The sequence below is a fragment of the Periplaneta americana genome, chromosome 15 (assembly GCF_040183065.1).
Source record: "Periplaneta americana isolate PAMFEO1 chromosome 15, P.americana_PAMFEO1_priV1, whole genome shotgun sequence".
Lineage (NCBI taxonomy): Eukaryota > Metazoa > Arthropoda > Insecta > Blattodea > Blattidae > Periplaneta > Periplaneta americana.
In genome coordinates this window covers 61,874,061-61,890,076 of record NC_091131.1, presented here as the reverse complement: position 1 = coordinate 61,890,076, position 16,016 = coordinate 61,874,061, and the positions used below count along the sequence as shown (strand labels likewise).

The following is a 16,016-nucleotide window of genomic DNA, read 5'->3' as shown; positions in this document are numbered from 1 at the left end:
AAACATTAAAAACTCTTTTTAGTAACGGGTATTACCCCCTCTGGCTTGAATAACTGCATCCATACGTCTTGGCATGCTCTCAGTTTGGTTAGCAATGTCTTCTTGAGGAATAAGTTCCCATTCTTCGCCAAGTGCTCGCCTCAACTCTTGTAACGATTCTGGTCTCGGTCGTCTATTCTTAACACGCCGTCCCAGCATGTTCCACACGTGTTCAATTGGGTTCATGTCTGGACTCCTTGCTGGCCATGGAAGAACATGGATTCCCACTTCTTGGAGATAATCTCCAAACATTAATTTATATACCTATTAGCTGTTAGTCTTCCATTTTCAACAAAAACCAACTCTGTACGAGCATCCGTACACACTCCTGCCCAAACCATCACTCCACCACCTCCATACGGCACATTTTCGGAAATGCAACACTGTGAAAATCGTTCTCCCCTCCTTCTCCAAACTCTTTCACGTCCATCAGGTGAGCACAGATTGAAACGGGACTCATCGGTGAACAGAATACAGCTCCACTGTCCATTTCTCCAATCCCTGTGATCATTTGCAAAACGCAGTCGTTCAACTCGATGCATTCTGAGAAGTCTGGGACCAGTTGCAGGTCTACTTGATATCAGTCCACTTGCTTTCAACCTCCTTGTAACTGTTTTGGCCGAAATTGGGCGTCCATGCATGTTAACAAATTGCTGGGCTACACTAGTAGCTGGCAGGTTGCGCTCCCTAAGAACTCTCAACACCATATACCAGTCTTCATTTGGATTTGTAGCTCTTGGACGACCCGAACCTGGTCTTCTGGTATATTCTAGGGTCTCTCTATACCGTTTTATGGCATCATGGGTTGTGCTTCTAGCCATATTCATAACATTTGCAATGTAACGTACACTGCGTCCATCATCGTAAAGGGCTACAGCTCGAGCCACATCTTCAGGGCGCATCTTGTTTTAAGACAAACGTTACAACCCCACTTAAACTCAGAAAGTGTCAAAATAAAGAAATAACGAATGATAACGATAATGAAGCACAAAATGGTTGAGACAAAATTGTTATAGCTGAGACTCCGAAAGCAAAATTGGAATATTTGGCTGTAATGGCTTGTTTATAAAACAAAAAACAATCAACAATGTATACACGTCTCCATAACAACAGATGGCTACCATAATATTGTATGAGAAGATAATGTTTTCCAAATACCAGCAAATATTAAAGTGTCCGGTTTTTTTGTCCCTGAGTGTATTTGTTTTACTTTCCCAAAATTTTGGAAAACATTATGTAATCGTTCATTGGGCACCTCCGGGGGGGATATTTAACACTCTTACAGCAGTATTTTCTTCTTCCGCTGGGGAAAGAGTAACGAAAACTCTTTCTGCATTCTGTAAGGTTAAGGTTGATGACCCTCCGTATAGTTGGAGGTAATTCTCATACACTGTAGACATTTTAAATTTGAAATAAACAGCATGTTGTTTACTTACAACTTGAATTGTTTGTAGGTCGTCTTCTTGTACATTTAACTTGTCTGCTATATATGAACACACAAGATGTTTTTTTTTTTTTACTATACCTTAATGCTTTGTTACGGAATTTCGGAACTTATTAACCTGTTACTCAAACATCTTTAAACTAAAATCAGGTACCTTTTCTTCAGTTGGTATAGAATTTCAACAGTTGAAATTTCGTTTATAAGATTCTTATTTAATCTAGTTAAGAACTTTCCCATATTGTTGCCCATTAACCTGAAAGAATTAATAAACTACACACAAAAATTACTCAACACAAAACTTCCAGTAAGACTCGCGTTTCTTCATGTACAGATACAGAAATAAAATTTGGAGCTCCCTTATTGTATAAATTTCGCTTAACACACTGCACATGTGCAGCAAACAAGAGCTCCTGTATATAAGCTACTTGTGGAGAGTCGTGTAAAATTGTTCCTACATACAGCTGGGCTTCCATCAAGAATCGCAGCAAATTTTAATTCCGTATCTGTACTGTTACTATGAGTGAGGTTTTTACCCCTTTGCAAGGCTGTAATTTAATACTACTCCCATTCTGAGTCGCGACACATTTCTTACAAAGTCCGCTCGCAGTGTAAAATGGTCTTAAGTGTACAATGCTTTTTCAGTTATTTCTTCGTCTATATCTAGTGTAATGTGTAGCACTACATTTCAGTCAGGGTTAATTCTATTGGTTGTTGATTTCAGATGTGACACTTGTTTTCTGTTATGGTCTGTATCCCATCTTTTATAGACTGCACAGGACTGTGTTGTTGTACCCTGTTACATCCTACTGAAGTCTCTTAGTATGCGCTCACCTACCAGCAAACTTTCTAAAATAATAAAATTATAAATAAATAGATAATAATAAGTAAATGAAATATATCAAGTGCAAATTGACTCGCATATTTCTTTTTTCAGGACGACTCTGGTGGACCCTTTGTCGTGGACGGGAACCTCGTAGGCGTCGTATCCTGGGGATTAGGATGTGCACATAAAGAACATCCCGGTGTGTTATCCAACGTGTCATATTTCCGTGGATGGGTCAAAGATGTCACTGGTATTTGAAGTGATGATGGAGAATAAATGAAATATAGACACATACTTTAGTGTTTTATTAGCCATGAAATTGGACTGCACGCCTTTGAATCCCACTATCCAATATCCTCGAAGACACTGATTATATGGGAGAGAGATCCTTAACGCAGTTTGCTATTGTCAACACTTACCAATATTTCTCATTGGCTTAGTGAACTGTTCCCTTTCCCTTACCTTTTTCTTCGTTTATTCTTGCGCTATCGTATAATCATCGTTATTATTAGCAAAAACGTCGCAGTTCGAATGATTTTTTTCGTTGAAACAACGCGATTCATAAGTACAATTTCTGAATAGGTATCCAGAAAAGAGTATTTTTTCTGAATTCCAAACTTTGCTGTTTCCCCTCATGCACTTTTCTAATTCATCACTAATGATTTCTAAGCTTACATTTACCCAATTTGTTGACTGCCCCTTTTTTTTCTTTTTACAACTTTTTTATTCTCTGTTTGAGACTGAAACTCTTAGTCTGCATCAACATCGATTTCGAAATGAACGCACAACATTTCCAGTCCATCTTCATCTCGAAAAGTTCTGACCAAGTCAGCAGCATTCTTTCTTCTTCTTCACCCTACTTCTTAATCTTTCTTACTTAACCGATCATTGATCAAGTGATGATAGTACATAAGTGTGAGTTTCATTGTAGTGAAACACTGTCATTGAGGGTACGATAAAATGTTAGGAATAATAATAATAATAATAATAATAATAATAATAATAATAATAATAATAATAATAATAATAATAATGTTATTATCAGTACTTTAATGTACGGTATTTTACTTTAATTGCTGTTTTCCGCCTTAATTTCGGGTAACACATAAGGATTAATATGGATTTTGCTTTATCCTCTATGGACACTTTCTTGAATAAATTTTGTGATTCGCATTTATTATTTCACTGTTTCAATGGTGCTGCTTTTTGCTGAACCTACGGAATTAATTTAAACGTATGATTATCTGAATTTCCTCGGCCCTAGACCTGAATATGTATTCAACCAAAAAAGCCAGAAACTAAACACACTAGAACAATAAGAAATATATAGGCACACAAAAACACATCCAAATGAAATTCTCAACACACAACTCAATTTCAGAACACACACTCTTTGACTCCACATTACTCTACACAAACACACCCCTACAGGAAACACTAACAAAAGGCGCCAAGACCAGCACCAATAGTTCTGAAGATGGCCCATAACAGGCTGAAACATGTTAACCAGGTATGGTAGAATTTAACACGAGAAAGACATACTGTATAATACATATACAGTGTTCAAAGTTGTGTAATCAAGATGTATAATTTTTAAGTTCGTAGATGGTATTGTAAGTATGCTGGTTCTTTTTAGCGGTGAGACAGAACACAAATAGAAAAACGAACTGTCGAACAATGCCATGAATAGTGAACAATTGTATAAACTGATTTGAAACCGTCTTAAATGTCCCTTCACTGAAAATAGTGTCACTTGCTGCCAACAGTTGAATGTTACGTAATCTTGACAACATTAATATTCTATTTTCATCCTTTATGTCTGAATCATAGATTAAAAATAGGTCACCTGCCAGTGTTGTAGTGTATGGTTCTTCTATTACAGGGTAATTCCACGGTAATGGACGGGACAATCATACAAGTTGTTCAATATAATATATATATTTATTTCGTACGGAAATTATTTAATATACAAAATAAAATTCAGAATGCCTGCATCAGGTTATAAGCTGATATTATTTCTGTGAAAAAGCAAATTATAAAATATTTGACAACAGTTATAACTGTTTAAAGAAAGGTAACAGACGGGACATAAAAATTACACAGTATATACAACGAACACAAACTCCATACAATCTCTGTCCTGCTATGAAATACAAAAATACCACAATATTACAAAATATTGCGAGTGTACACAGCTATTCATGAATTGTGTAATATGAATTGTGTATTGAGAGAAACTGTCTAAAAATGGGTAACAGACGGGACATGCAGGTAACGGACGGGACATTTTCTGAATGTGTCTTGTAATGAATGGAAAGAACAACTGAATAAACAGTGAAATATTATAAAAAAAAGTCTTAAACAATTAATAGACATTATATCTGCAAATATTATTTAAGCATATCTCTTATAACAATAAAATAATACAATTGAGTAGATCTATAATGTCGCATATTGTTGTAATACCAAAACTGTTGATTGATGAAAGTACAAATAAAACAAAGAGTAAAAAAAATCAGATTGAACATACATACCATAAATGCATTTAATAGGTCTATTTTTATTTTGTACTTGAAGATTTTTTTTTTTTTATGTAAATTCATGGCCATCAGAGCTGTAAGAATAATATTTCCATTTGATTGTGTATGGAGATACTCCAATAATTATTATGGAATGCATTTTTTGTGTCTCTGGAAGGGACGATGTGTTGTTTCAACGCGCGTTCAACATATCATGATGTTTCACTGTTTCGTCTGTAATCAAAATTATCTTGACTGAAGAAGTTGCAACACATTCGACAAATAATTATGCATCTTGAACTGTGTATTTTCCTATTTTCACCCGAGTCCAAATAAGCCTTTCAATAGTTGCCCATACACCATCTACAGCTTCTTTCCCAAAGCTCGAGGAGAAAAAAAAGGCCACGACAGTTGTATCCCATAAAATTATTCTACAAATGATATGTTCATGAAATTAAATCTCTACTTGAATTGAGAGGCAGCCCCATCAGAAAATACGCGTAGGTATTTCACATTTGGGTGATTATTTAATGTGTCTAAAAATTTCGTCTAAGAAAGCAAAGACAGCATATTCATCATGCGTCAAGGCATAATTACAAGGTTTATTGCCAAACCACGCCACTGCTGTGAAAACTGTAATTTACTTCTTATTCCAATGGGCAGCCTGTATTTCATTTTGAAACATAGCGGAATAGTTCTCCGAAAAGTCCACTGGTAGCACACTTCAGATGAAGCTTGTCTTACTTCATTAAAAAATGCACTTTGTTGCCTTGTGATGAAGCAATGCATCAGGAGGGTTGGTATCTGCTTTTTCAATTATTGCACATCTTCTGCAATTTGACTACTGATTTCAGTTTCTTATACTTCTCCATTCGCATGTGCCCATTGTTTATATGTAACCTGTTTCTTTAAATTTTCCTCCTTAATTTCTAATCGTTTGTCCAAGTTATCGTAGTCTCCATATTTGTTAGTAATATTTGTACGTACATACACTTTTCGTTTGCTACATCACAAACTACTGATTCCATGTAAGCTCGAATAGTATTCATTGTAGGAAGACAAAGTTTCTGACTAAAATATTCGGCATTACAGTGATACATACACACACAGATATTGTGTGGTGTCTAGTGTATAGGAAGAACGTATTTGGGACGAAGGGGTGCAAATTTTGAAAGTCTTATTATGTTTGTCCCTTTTCCTGAAACGAATAGGTTATAAGCTTCTTTAATGGTCATCACAAGATGTTGTTTCTGCATTTTTACCTTCCCAGTATCTGTGTAAATTTTTAAACAGTCTTTCCTTCCGGAAGCCTGTCTGCTGATATCTTCCCTGCAATAAAAATTAATTGTATCATCTTCGACAGGGTTTCCTATTACATATATGTTGCTTTCCTTTATCCATAATTCACAGGTTCTCTCTAATACACCCACAACCTCATAATGACTTCTTGGACTTTGAGGCAGATTACGGAGAGCACGATGGACAACTTTAGCCCTAGTGTTAGAAACAGAATACTTGAACAAGTTGGTTCTTCACTTGGACTCAGGTTACTCAATTTTACCGGTAGACACGTTTCCGTTCACGATCACATTTTCTTTGCTTTCTCATATCCTTCGGTGTCATAGTTGTCTTCTTCAGAGTCCGTACATGTTTCTTCCTTCTTGCGTCCTTAATTTTTAGCATCTTCATAATTCTCCGAATGTTTCAGGCATTCTCTATACCGCTTCATTTTCTCGACTGGAGACATATTTGCCACATTGTTAAAGTACTATTAACCTGCAATATACACTTTAACTAACTATATGGATGACTATGATGATGATAATAGTAATAATAATAACAATAATAGCGAATTCAAGGTATGGGCTTCATGATTACGGACAAATAACGGATGGAACAGTTATTCTTGTCCCGTCTGTTACCACGATTAAAAATATTGTTTTGAATTTAATTAAGGTCTTGAAGGTTCATGGTGTTCATCATGGAATATTGGAAGAGAATATGTTTTTTCATTGGCTAGTTTGCAATAGTATGGCTTGAAACTAAATACATTCAAACATTTGGTAACGGACGGGACATAAACTTGAGCTGATTTAGATGACCTCATAACGAAAGTTAAAACTATCGAATGAGGCAATGTATTATACCTGCTTCATCCTCTTTCGCGAAGGTGTACGTTCAACCACACCACTCACTGCTAAGATTATTCACAGACTGATAAGACAAGAGAGACCAAAGTTCACTGCAGTTGCTTCGCTTGTAGGAATAATATGCTCTAATTTACCGCTCACATTCAGAACAAAATATAAACGAAAACAAGCTCTCTTCTGTGCCTCGGTCTTGTCCATTCATCACTCTCAGACGTAAAAATAATAAAGACTTTAAAACAACAACTTCGTATCTGACATCTGATGTCATGGTTTTCGTGGAATTACCCTACAATATCTTGAAGAGATGCAGGTACAGTTGGTCGATGTTTATTTTGTTGGCAGACATCATTTTAACAAGAGCATTTCTCTGAAGCATACTCACTAGAACTTCTTCATTTTTACTTCTGCAACTTCATTAAGAGCCACGCTGCTTGGAGGCATAGTTGGATTTGCTCGAGCCCTTGTTCGAACTCTGTGTAGTATTTGCCTCACTTCTACATCAACCACATTCAGAGGATGCAGGTGATCTCGAGTACCGTCTTTAGTTACAACTATAGCATACAGATCTGAATTTGTAACATCTTGCATTGCAGACATTTCTCTTATAACATCTCCAATATTTTGACGTTCTATTTCAGTTCTCTGAATGATAGTGGTATAAATTTTATCAGTACAGCAACATAGGCTTATTTTTGCGTCAGTGTCATTTCTGCCATGTTCAATTTGCCTGAAATTCCTTTAGAGCTCACTTCATGAGAATTTTGAAATTACAGTTAGTTGGTAATATCACAACAATGAAAACTTAGACTTGATCAGTTTCAAACTCAATGACTTCACCGTTGGACTTTATGTCAGCTTGTACCTTATTGATATTGGACTATATTTCTATAGAACCTTTTTTTTGCATTGGACTATAACTTAATTGAACAATATGTTTATCTGAATCATATAAGTATTGGACCATTTCGTGCTTTGAACCAATTCCTTCTGGACTTTATATCATGGGCAATGTGTTGTCTGGACAATTTGTGTTGGACCTTTTAGCTCATTGGACTATTTGCATTGGACTTTATCTCTGCTAATGGCTCGTCCCCAGAAAAGGCGGCTAGTTTGTCGATTTTGTTCTAGATCAGCTGTTACAGTGCGGTAGGTGGACGAGATAACCGTATATTCAATTGAACCACTTTGCTAGAAGTCATAACCTTGAAATGACAGACTGTAATGCTTCTTTTCATGAAATTTACAATCACACGGGATCAGTGGCGGTGCGTCAATAAGAGCACAAGAGCACGTGAATACCTTGTTTCCATTAATGCACGACTAGTTTTATTATTTAATACTGTATTGACGTAGTGGGGATGTATAATATGAGAATCGAGTATTTTAAACTTCCCGCCTCTTGCATAAACTTCTTATGTAAACTTGGCAACTTCCGTTCATGTACAAGCCGTGCTCTTTTCAAGAAGGTTACAGGAATTTCACGCATGCGCGGGAGAAAATTGTCTTTCGCTGCCCGCGTATGACTCCTCAAGAGCACAAAGCGTTAAATGAACAGTGAATCTATCCTACAGATGTCAGATGCATCGATGCCTATAGTTCACGTGCTATATCTCGAGCAGGAAATTAATAGTCTGTATTTTAGCATATAGGTGTCAGCATCTCACTGTCGGAACGTTTACTTTATGTGGATGTGTGTACAGTGCTGCTACGAGAGTGTAGTTTGTGAATTACTATACTTCAATGTCAGCATAATAGCATAGTTTGACTTTCAAACACATGCTGGCTGAATGTGATGATGGTATGAATTTAAATATCTGTATGGTGGTGTATATTATTTAAGAATGATATTTACTGGCATGTATTTATAGTAATCAATGTATGCGAATGGGATTACAGTACTGGTATAGGCTATAGTGTATCAGTGTGTTGTGAATCAAAATATATTACTGAACACATGCTTTTGTAAATAACGGCATTGTGGTATGTATTAATTTTTAACAAACGTAAACAATGAACTCTGTTCAAGTAATTTTGAACAGTAAAGAACTGGGTAAACTGGCTTACCAGGAAAAATTGGAAATGAAAAGACTGAATTTAATTATTATTATTATTATTATTATTATTATTATTATTATTATTATTATTACATGTTGTTTTGAATTTATATACGGTTTTTTCGGTAGTGAAATATTGGGATCATGACATTTCATATTAGGCTAAACGTACGATTTCAAACTCTCCTCGATTTTGGAACACAAAATTGTGAACACACACAATATTTTATCACGAGCAACCACTGCACGGGATGCATTTTAGTAAGTGAATAAAATCATGTACAACGAAGACAAGATCCTGTACGCGATCACAGACACAACGCTGTAAGATGTATTTGCCAGATCGGTCTGCTTCATCGTCGCCATTGTTGCACCCTGGCGAACTGTAACGCGTCGCCGAATCGTAGCTCTAATATTCTGTTTACATAAATTAAACCTTGCGTATCGAATTCGTCCATCTCTTCTATTGGTTCCTTTCGAAAAATCTGCAGGAGTTAGTCCGTCACTAGTATCTCGAATGGTATGAGTTACATGATAGTACGACATACGTTTATAGAATGATCTGGCTTCTTCATATCCTAAACTGATGCCAGAATCGAAAAATGTTAAAGATCATTTTGTTTCTTTTATATGTCTTTAACAGATTCGTTTAAAAATTGGAGTGCAGACAACATAACTGCACAATTATTATTATGACCACTTCAATGCTAAGTACTTTGAGCGATTTTCTATTATGTTTATGTTCACATGTCATAATATAATATTAGTTAGCATAGTATTACAAAAGATCTAAGAAAAATTCGGTAAATTATCATTCGTCGTCATTAATAACTCTCACTGTTTGAGTAACGCATAAATATAATTAATGTACCATGCAGTGACACGAATTTCTTGGTCCAAAAATCACTATTAGCAATGCTAAAAATATCCTTTTGTAATAGTCATTCGTTGCACTATGACCTACGCCAGCGAACATCAGCACAGTGCACCCTTGGGCTAGCGTCTCTTACCAGCGGATAAGAGAGGCACTAGCGTGCATCCGTGGCTGCTGGCAAGTATGCTTTCTCACTCTCCCTTCTGCGCGACAGAGCATATTTCGATACACTCCTTACCCTTTACCCATTTCAACAAGTGCTGACGACCATTGATGTACGCCTCTGCTGCATCGAATTCTCTTGCAGCCTGCCTGTCTTCAGGATAAAGTATAAACTTTTGTTTGAAGATTGCTTCATACAACACCCTTCGTTTTTTTGTCTTTCATCTCCCAATCAAGTAAGCTTACAACTCACTTTGAAGTTTTTACCGGTATTAATAACAATGTCTACAAAAATACGGAAGCGCACGAAACGAGGAAGGCTGAGGAACTATAAGCAAGAGATAACCCAAACAGATAGTGATGGAGGAAATACATGAAATACCGATATATTGATATTGCAATATATTGCAAACCTAATTTCGATAAACGATATATATCGCGGGAAATATATCGATATATCGAACGAAAAAATTACTAAAATTGTAATATTCCGTTTTACCATTACCATTACCATCGTAACAGTCAAGAGCATAAATGTAAAATTGTAACAATAAACAACACGTTTTCAATACAATATGATGTAAGTCCTAATCTAAATAAAAATTATAGTGGAGACAAGGGAGCTTAATCCCTTTACACCCACTGTTTCCAAATGGGAACATGCATAATTTACGGCGTAAATGATTTGAGAGGACCAATAATCATCTTATTTGGTTTCTTATGTGTCAATAAGTAGTAATATAAGAAACACCAAAATTTTTAATAAAAAATAATTTGGGCATAAATGGGTTAATATCAATTCTGAAATATTTATATTCCAATCATTGAAAGTGTCTTGGGATCAAATGGGTTAAATGATACAGGCCTAGTGGGAAAGAGTTAAGTGAACTCTACATGGTTGAGCATTTGATATTGGAACACGATTCAATTATTCTAATGTTATAAAGGATTCAATCAAGGACACAGATATTATAATGCTCTATTCTACCTAACAACGTAATCATTTTTAAATATAAGTAAACAGAACTTTTAATTATTTTTAAATGTAAGTAAACCGTGCTTAGAATGTTACAAGTTTTAACAAACTTCACAGTTGATTTGATACAATCCTATAGTAAGTTCCCATTGCAAGTTATTGTTGCACTCCAGCATTCCAAACAGCAATGGTGATGATTATAGGGATAGAATTTTTATGCACTAAAATATATAAGAAAACAGAATGTGAGCACTAGGTAGTGCATAGAAATCATAGACGTAAACAAATGTCACATCGGTATTAAATCCTTGTTTCTCTTTCCATTTCAGAATATAGAAATAAAAGTTTTGATACCCGTTTTGAGGTAAGATGGTTCCCTTTCAAGGTGAGAGTTGCTCCTGCCTTGGAGAACATTAATAACAATATTAAAACAGTCGTAGATAAACCTCCTGTCTGTCTCACGTTCGCACACGCTGCATTTTGAATTTGGTGCTGCATATTAAACAGTTTGAATTCGAATTCCAGTCTAGCCAACTAGAACAAGGTATTGAGTGAGGTTGCACAATTATGTAACTGTCCACCTTCATTATCGCCATCTCTCGGGATTTATTACTATCATCTCCTCTTCTGCTAACAACGCCATATCAGCAAATCTTATCCACTTTATTCTTCGTCCTCCTACCATCATCTCTCCCATATTCTAAAAACAATTCTCACTAAATCCCCTAAGTAAATGTTGAACAGGGTAGGTGATGAAGCAGCCGTCATCAGCACATAGCACCCTCGGGCTAGCGCCTCTTACCCGCGGATAAGAGACTGTACTATGGTGCATCCGTGGTTGCTGGTGGGTATGATCTCTCGCTCTTCCTGCTGCACGACGGGGCATATTATATTGCACCGCTTACCGTTTACCCATTTCAGCGAGTGCTGATGGCCACTGTAATAAAGGGCATCCTTGTCGTACTCATGTCCCTATTACATTTCCTTGTGACATTTCTTCTCCTATCGTGACTTTGATTCGTTTTATATAAAGATTACTGAACAGCCTCCAAAATACAAGCCTTGTGTCCTAATAGGGAAGAGGATGATGATGATTATTAATATTATTAGGGCTAGGATTTTGATGAAATTGCATCTTTTTTCTAGTAAGCCAGACACATAGCTGCTTTAGCATTTATATATTATGTGATAAACTGAGTGTTTTAAAACATATTTGTTAGGGCATTTTTTTTTTGCATTTTTTACCTCTTACAACTCATAAGAGCATTTTTTGTTTTATTCGGTCATTTTTGGAGTATTTTCATTTCATTTTGGCCATAAATCCCCATTATTAATGTAAAGTATTATTTATTTCCTTTGATATTTTCTCTGCATATTTTGTCCATTAATACCCATTATTTTGTACATTATTTTAATCGTTTCTCTACACAAATATTTCATTTTAACGTAGTACACCCCCATGTAATGGGTCAGTCCAACCACCCCTTCGATATAGACTCCTCTATACCTGCTAGTTACGGATAAGAGTGGCCTTGTGGTGGACTACATGGAACTACATCAGCTAAAATAATTAATTAAAGTGTACTACTTAGAAAAATTATGTAAAATTAAATAAACTTGAATGTTGGTACTAGAATATAATTTAATTACTAGTCTAATTATTAATATTCCTACTAAGCCAATTATGTAAGGTCAATTTTTAGGGCATTTTTGAAAGATTTTTAGGTCATAAATGCATTATTTTAGGACATTTTTTCATTATTTATTGGTCATCAAAATCCTAGCCCTGACGATGATGATGATGATGATGATTATTATTATTATTATTATTATTATTATTATTATTATTATTATTATTATTCAATTATGAGTTTAGGAAACTTTCTTTCCGATTATTTATCAAGCTGAAGACGCAACATTTATTCCATAAAAGGGCACATTGTCTGTATCGATATAATTATGCTGCGACATGCGATGGACTCTGTCGTTACTAAATTTTATCTATGAGGTCGAATTCAGTTTCATTTTACTGTTGAGTTGCTAAAGGTCTCTTTGTAGTGATTTTAATTATTCTTGGTGATATTATTAAAAGCAGGCATACAACATCATCTTTATATTGCAGGATGTGTAACTTCTCCTCATTTACCTTAAATTTACAGTTTTTTAATGTTAAGATGACGAGTTCAAGGAACCCAAATTTGTAGATGAGGTGTCACCTTCTTTGACATCTTTGTCTACATTGTTCTTATGACTATGTTGGCATTTTTGCTCAGTTAAATTTTAATAATATTGGAAGTTATACATATACTCTGTTGCCTACAATATGAAACCATGTGGGCTGTTCTATTTCTCGCAAGATTAAACGTGTGTCTCAAAGTATTTCCGTCCGCAGAGCGAAAGCCCACGAAGGGCTAACCCCAACCAGTCGCCTGCAGGTCTCACATTCACATCTCTTAGCAAAATTGAACAAATATCCAACCAGAGTGGAGTTAACGTGTGGATATGAACAGCACGATGATTTCGCTGGCTTTCGAAACCGGATTTCCCTAACTAGTACAGCTCCCTAGTTTCATCCCGATGCTTGTTGGGCGCTGGCTCCATACACTGGACGAAGTTTCGTTCCTCTTGAGGACTCGACCCAGCGCTCATTCCATACATAACGCGGATTCAGGCTTGATGCCTTCGACCAAGACGCTACGGCGCGGTACAATAGAATTAATAAATTATAGCGACGTCGTTGTTTTGTATTGTATTTATTTAGGCCTATATTCCATATTATTCGTACATCGCTTCACAGCTGCAATATGGAACATGTCAAAAAATTTTAATAGTGCAAAGTCTTAATTATAATCACAGTCTGGTTGAAATATACAGGGTGATTCATAAATACCTGTAAAACTTCGTGGGCGTAATGTAGAGGTAAAACTAAAACTGAAATGTTCTATACAACTTTTCCCACAAATCCTTACTTTCATGTTATGATGCAACATGTCCTATCTTTCTAGGTATCAAAAATATGAACCAGTAATGCCTTCGGATGTGTTCCTCAAGAGGAACGAAACTTCGTCCAGCGTATGGAGCCAGCGCCCAACAAGCATCGGGTTGAAACTGGGGAGCTGCACTAGTTAGGGAAATCCGGTTTCGAAAACCAGCGAAATCATCGTGCTGTTCATATCCACACGTTAACTCTACTCTGGTTGGATATTTGTTCAATTCTGCTGAGAGATGTGAATGTGAGACCTGCAGGCGACTGGTTGGGGTTAGCCCTTCGTGGGCTTTCGCTCTGCGGACGGAAATACTTTGAGACACACGTTTAATCTTGCGAGAAATAGAACAGCCCACATGGTTTCATATTGTAGGCAACAGAATATATGTATAACTTCCAATATTATTAAAATTTAACTGAGCAAAAATGCCAACATAGTCAAGGAAAGACATAAGAACAATGTAGACAAAGATGTCAAAGAAGGTGACACCTCATCTACAAATTTGGGTTCCTTGAACTCGTCATCTTAACATTAAAAAACTGTAAATTTAAGGTAAATGAGAAGAAGTTACACATCCTGCAATATAAAGATGATATTGTATGCCTGCTTTTAGTAATATCACCAAGAATAATTAAAATCAGCGACTGTGTTAGATGTTTGTTATTCGTACACTCCACTACAGTTGATTTCGACCTGATAGGACTTCGTTTACTATAGGTAGGTATGTACTGATATTAGAATTTACAGAGCCCGTTCAACTCATTCCGAACTGTTTCACAGCTGTTTTGATGTCACTGCTGTAGTTATGCTATGTTCGGAATTTGAGTGGCATAAACGAGGGCCTTCAGACGACTCCAAAGGTAGAAGTCTGGTGATCTGGCTCGCCAAGCAACTGGTGTTGCACGAACTATCGTACCGTACACAACTGAAGGCTACTGAACTAACGACAAAATGAATGTGTACCTACAGGACGTGGTGACAATAGGAACTGCAACAATGCCATACAACTAAACACACCTACGTACAGTAAACAAAGTCCTATCAGGTCGGAATCAACTGTAGTGAGGTGTAGGAATAAAAATCATCTACTGCAGTCGCAATGTACGCGAACGTGACACAGTCGAAGGCTTTACTGATCCATGTTTTTGATGCCTAGAAAGATAAAGCATTATGCATCATAACTCTGAAAGTAAGGATTTGCGGGAAACGTTGTATAGCCCATTTTAGTCTCATTTTTACCTTTACATTACATCCACAAAGTTGTTACGGGCACTTATGAATCACCCTGTATAAAGAAGAGTTTTACAATATACTAGAACAACACAAGGGTTTAGTATCGATACTTAATACACGACAGAAATATTCATGAAGCGTTGTTGAATATCATAAATTCACATACGGGATAGAAGGTGTGAGTGGTTAGGTACTTCTTTAATTTGGCCCTAAATGATCTTATGTTTACAGCTTGATTTTTTACATCCATACGGAGGCTATTACAAATTTTTACTGCCATATAACGCACTTATGAAAGTCCTTTTTGACGAGTATTTCTCCTATGAAGTATTGCATTAGTTACAAAGTTTCACGATTATATACGAGGAAATTTATTAATTTAAAAATATACCTATAGCCATGGGCATTATTTATAGCTTTTTGAAAATGGTGTTACAAGATTCCCTAAATTTGACACCTACTATTATTCTAATTACTCTATTTTGTTGTAGGAATATACTGTTACTATCTGTAGAATTTCTCCAGCATATTATTCCAAAACACATTACTGAGTGGAACTATGCAAAGTATATTGTTTTTAATGTATTGATATTTACTATCTCTTTCATAGATCTGATAGCAAAACATGCTTAATTTAGTTTGGGGGTAATTTCTTCAATATGTTTTTTCCATTTCAACACATTTTATGAAATTGTAAGCCAAGAAATTTGGTTCTTGTTGTTGTAGTTTCTATGAGCGATCTATTATTAATTATT

General features: G+C 35.9%; 1 protein-coding gene across 1 annotated transcript in view; it reads left to right on the top strand.

Moving 5' to 3' along the window:
- The window catches only part of LOC138715008 (trypsin alpha-like), a 56,411-nt gene extending 53,811 nt beyond the window's left edge, over positions 1-2,600 (top strand). Inside the window, exon 8 of the mRNA XM_069847384.1 lies at positions 2,418-2,600. Within this exon, the coding sequence (XP_069703485.1) occupies positions 2,418-2,564 (147 nt within the window). The 3' untranslated portion in view covers positions 2,565-2,600. The remainder of the gene's footprint in view (positions 1-2,417) is intronic.
- Positions 2,601-16,016: the final 13,416 nt, after the last annotated feature.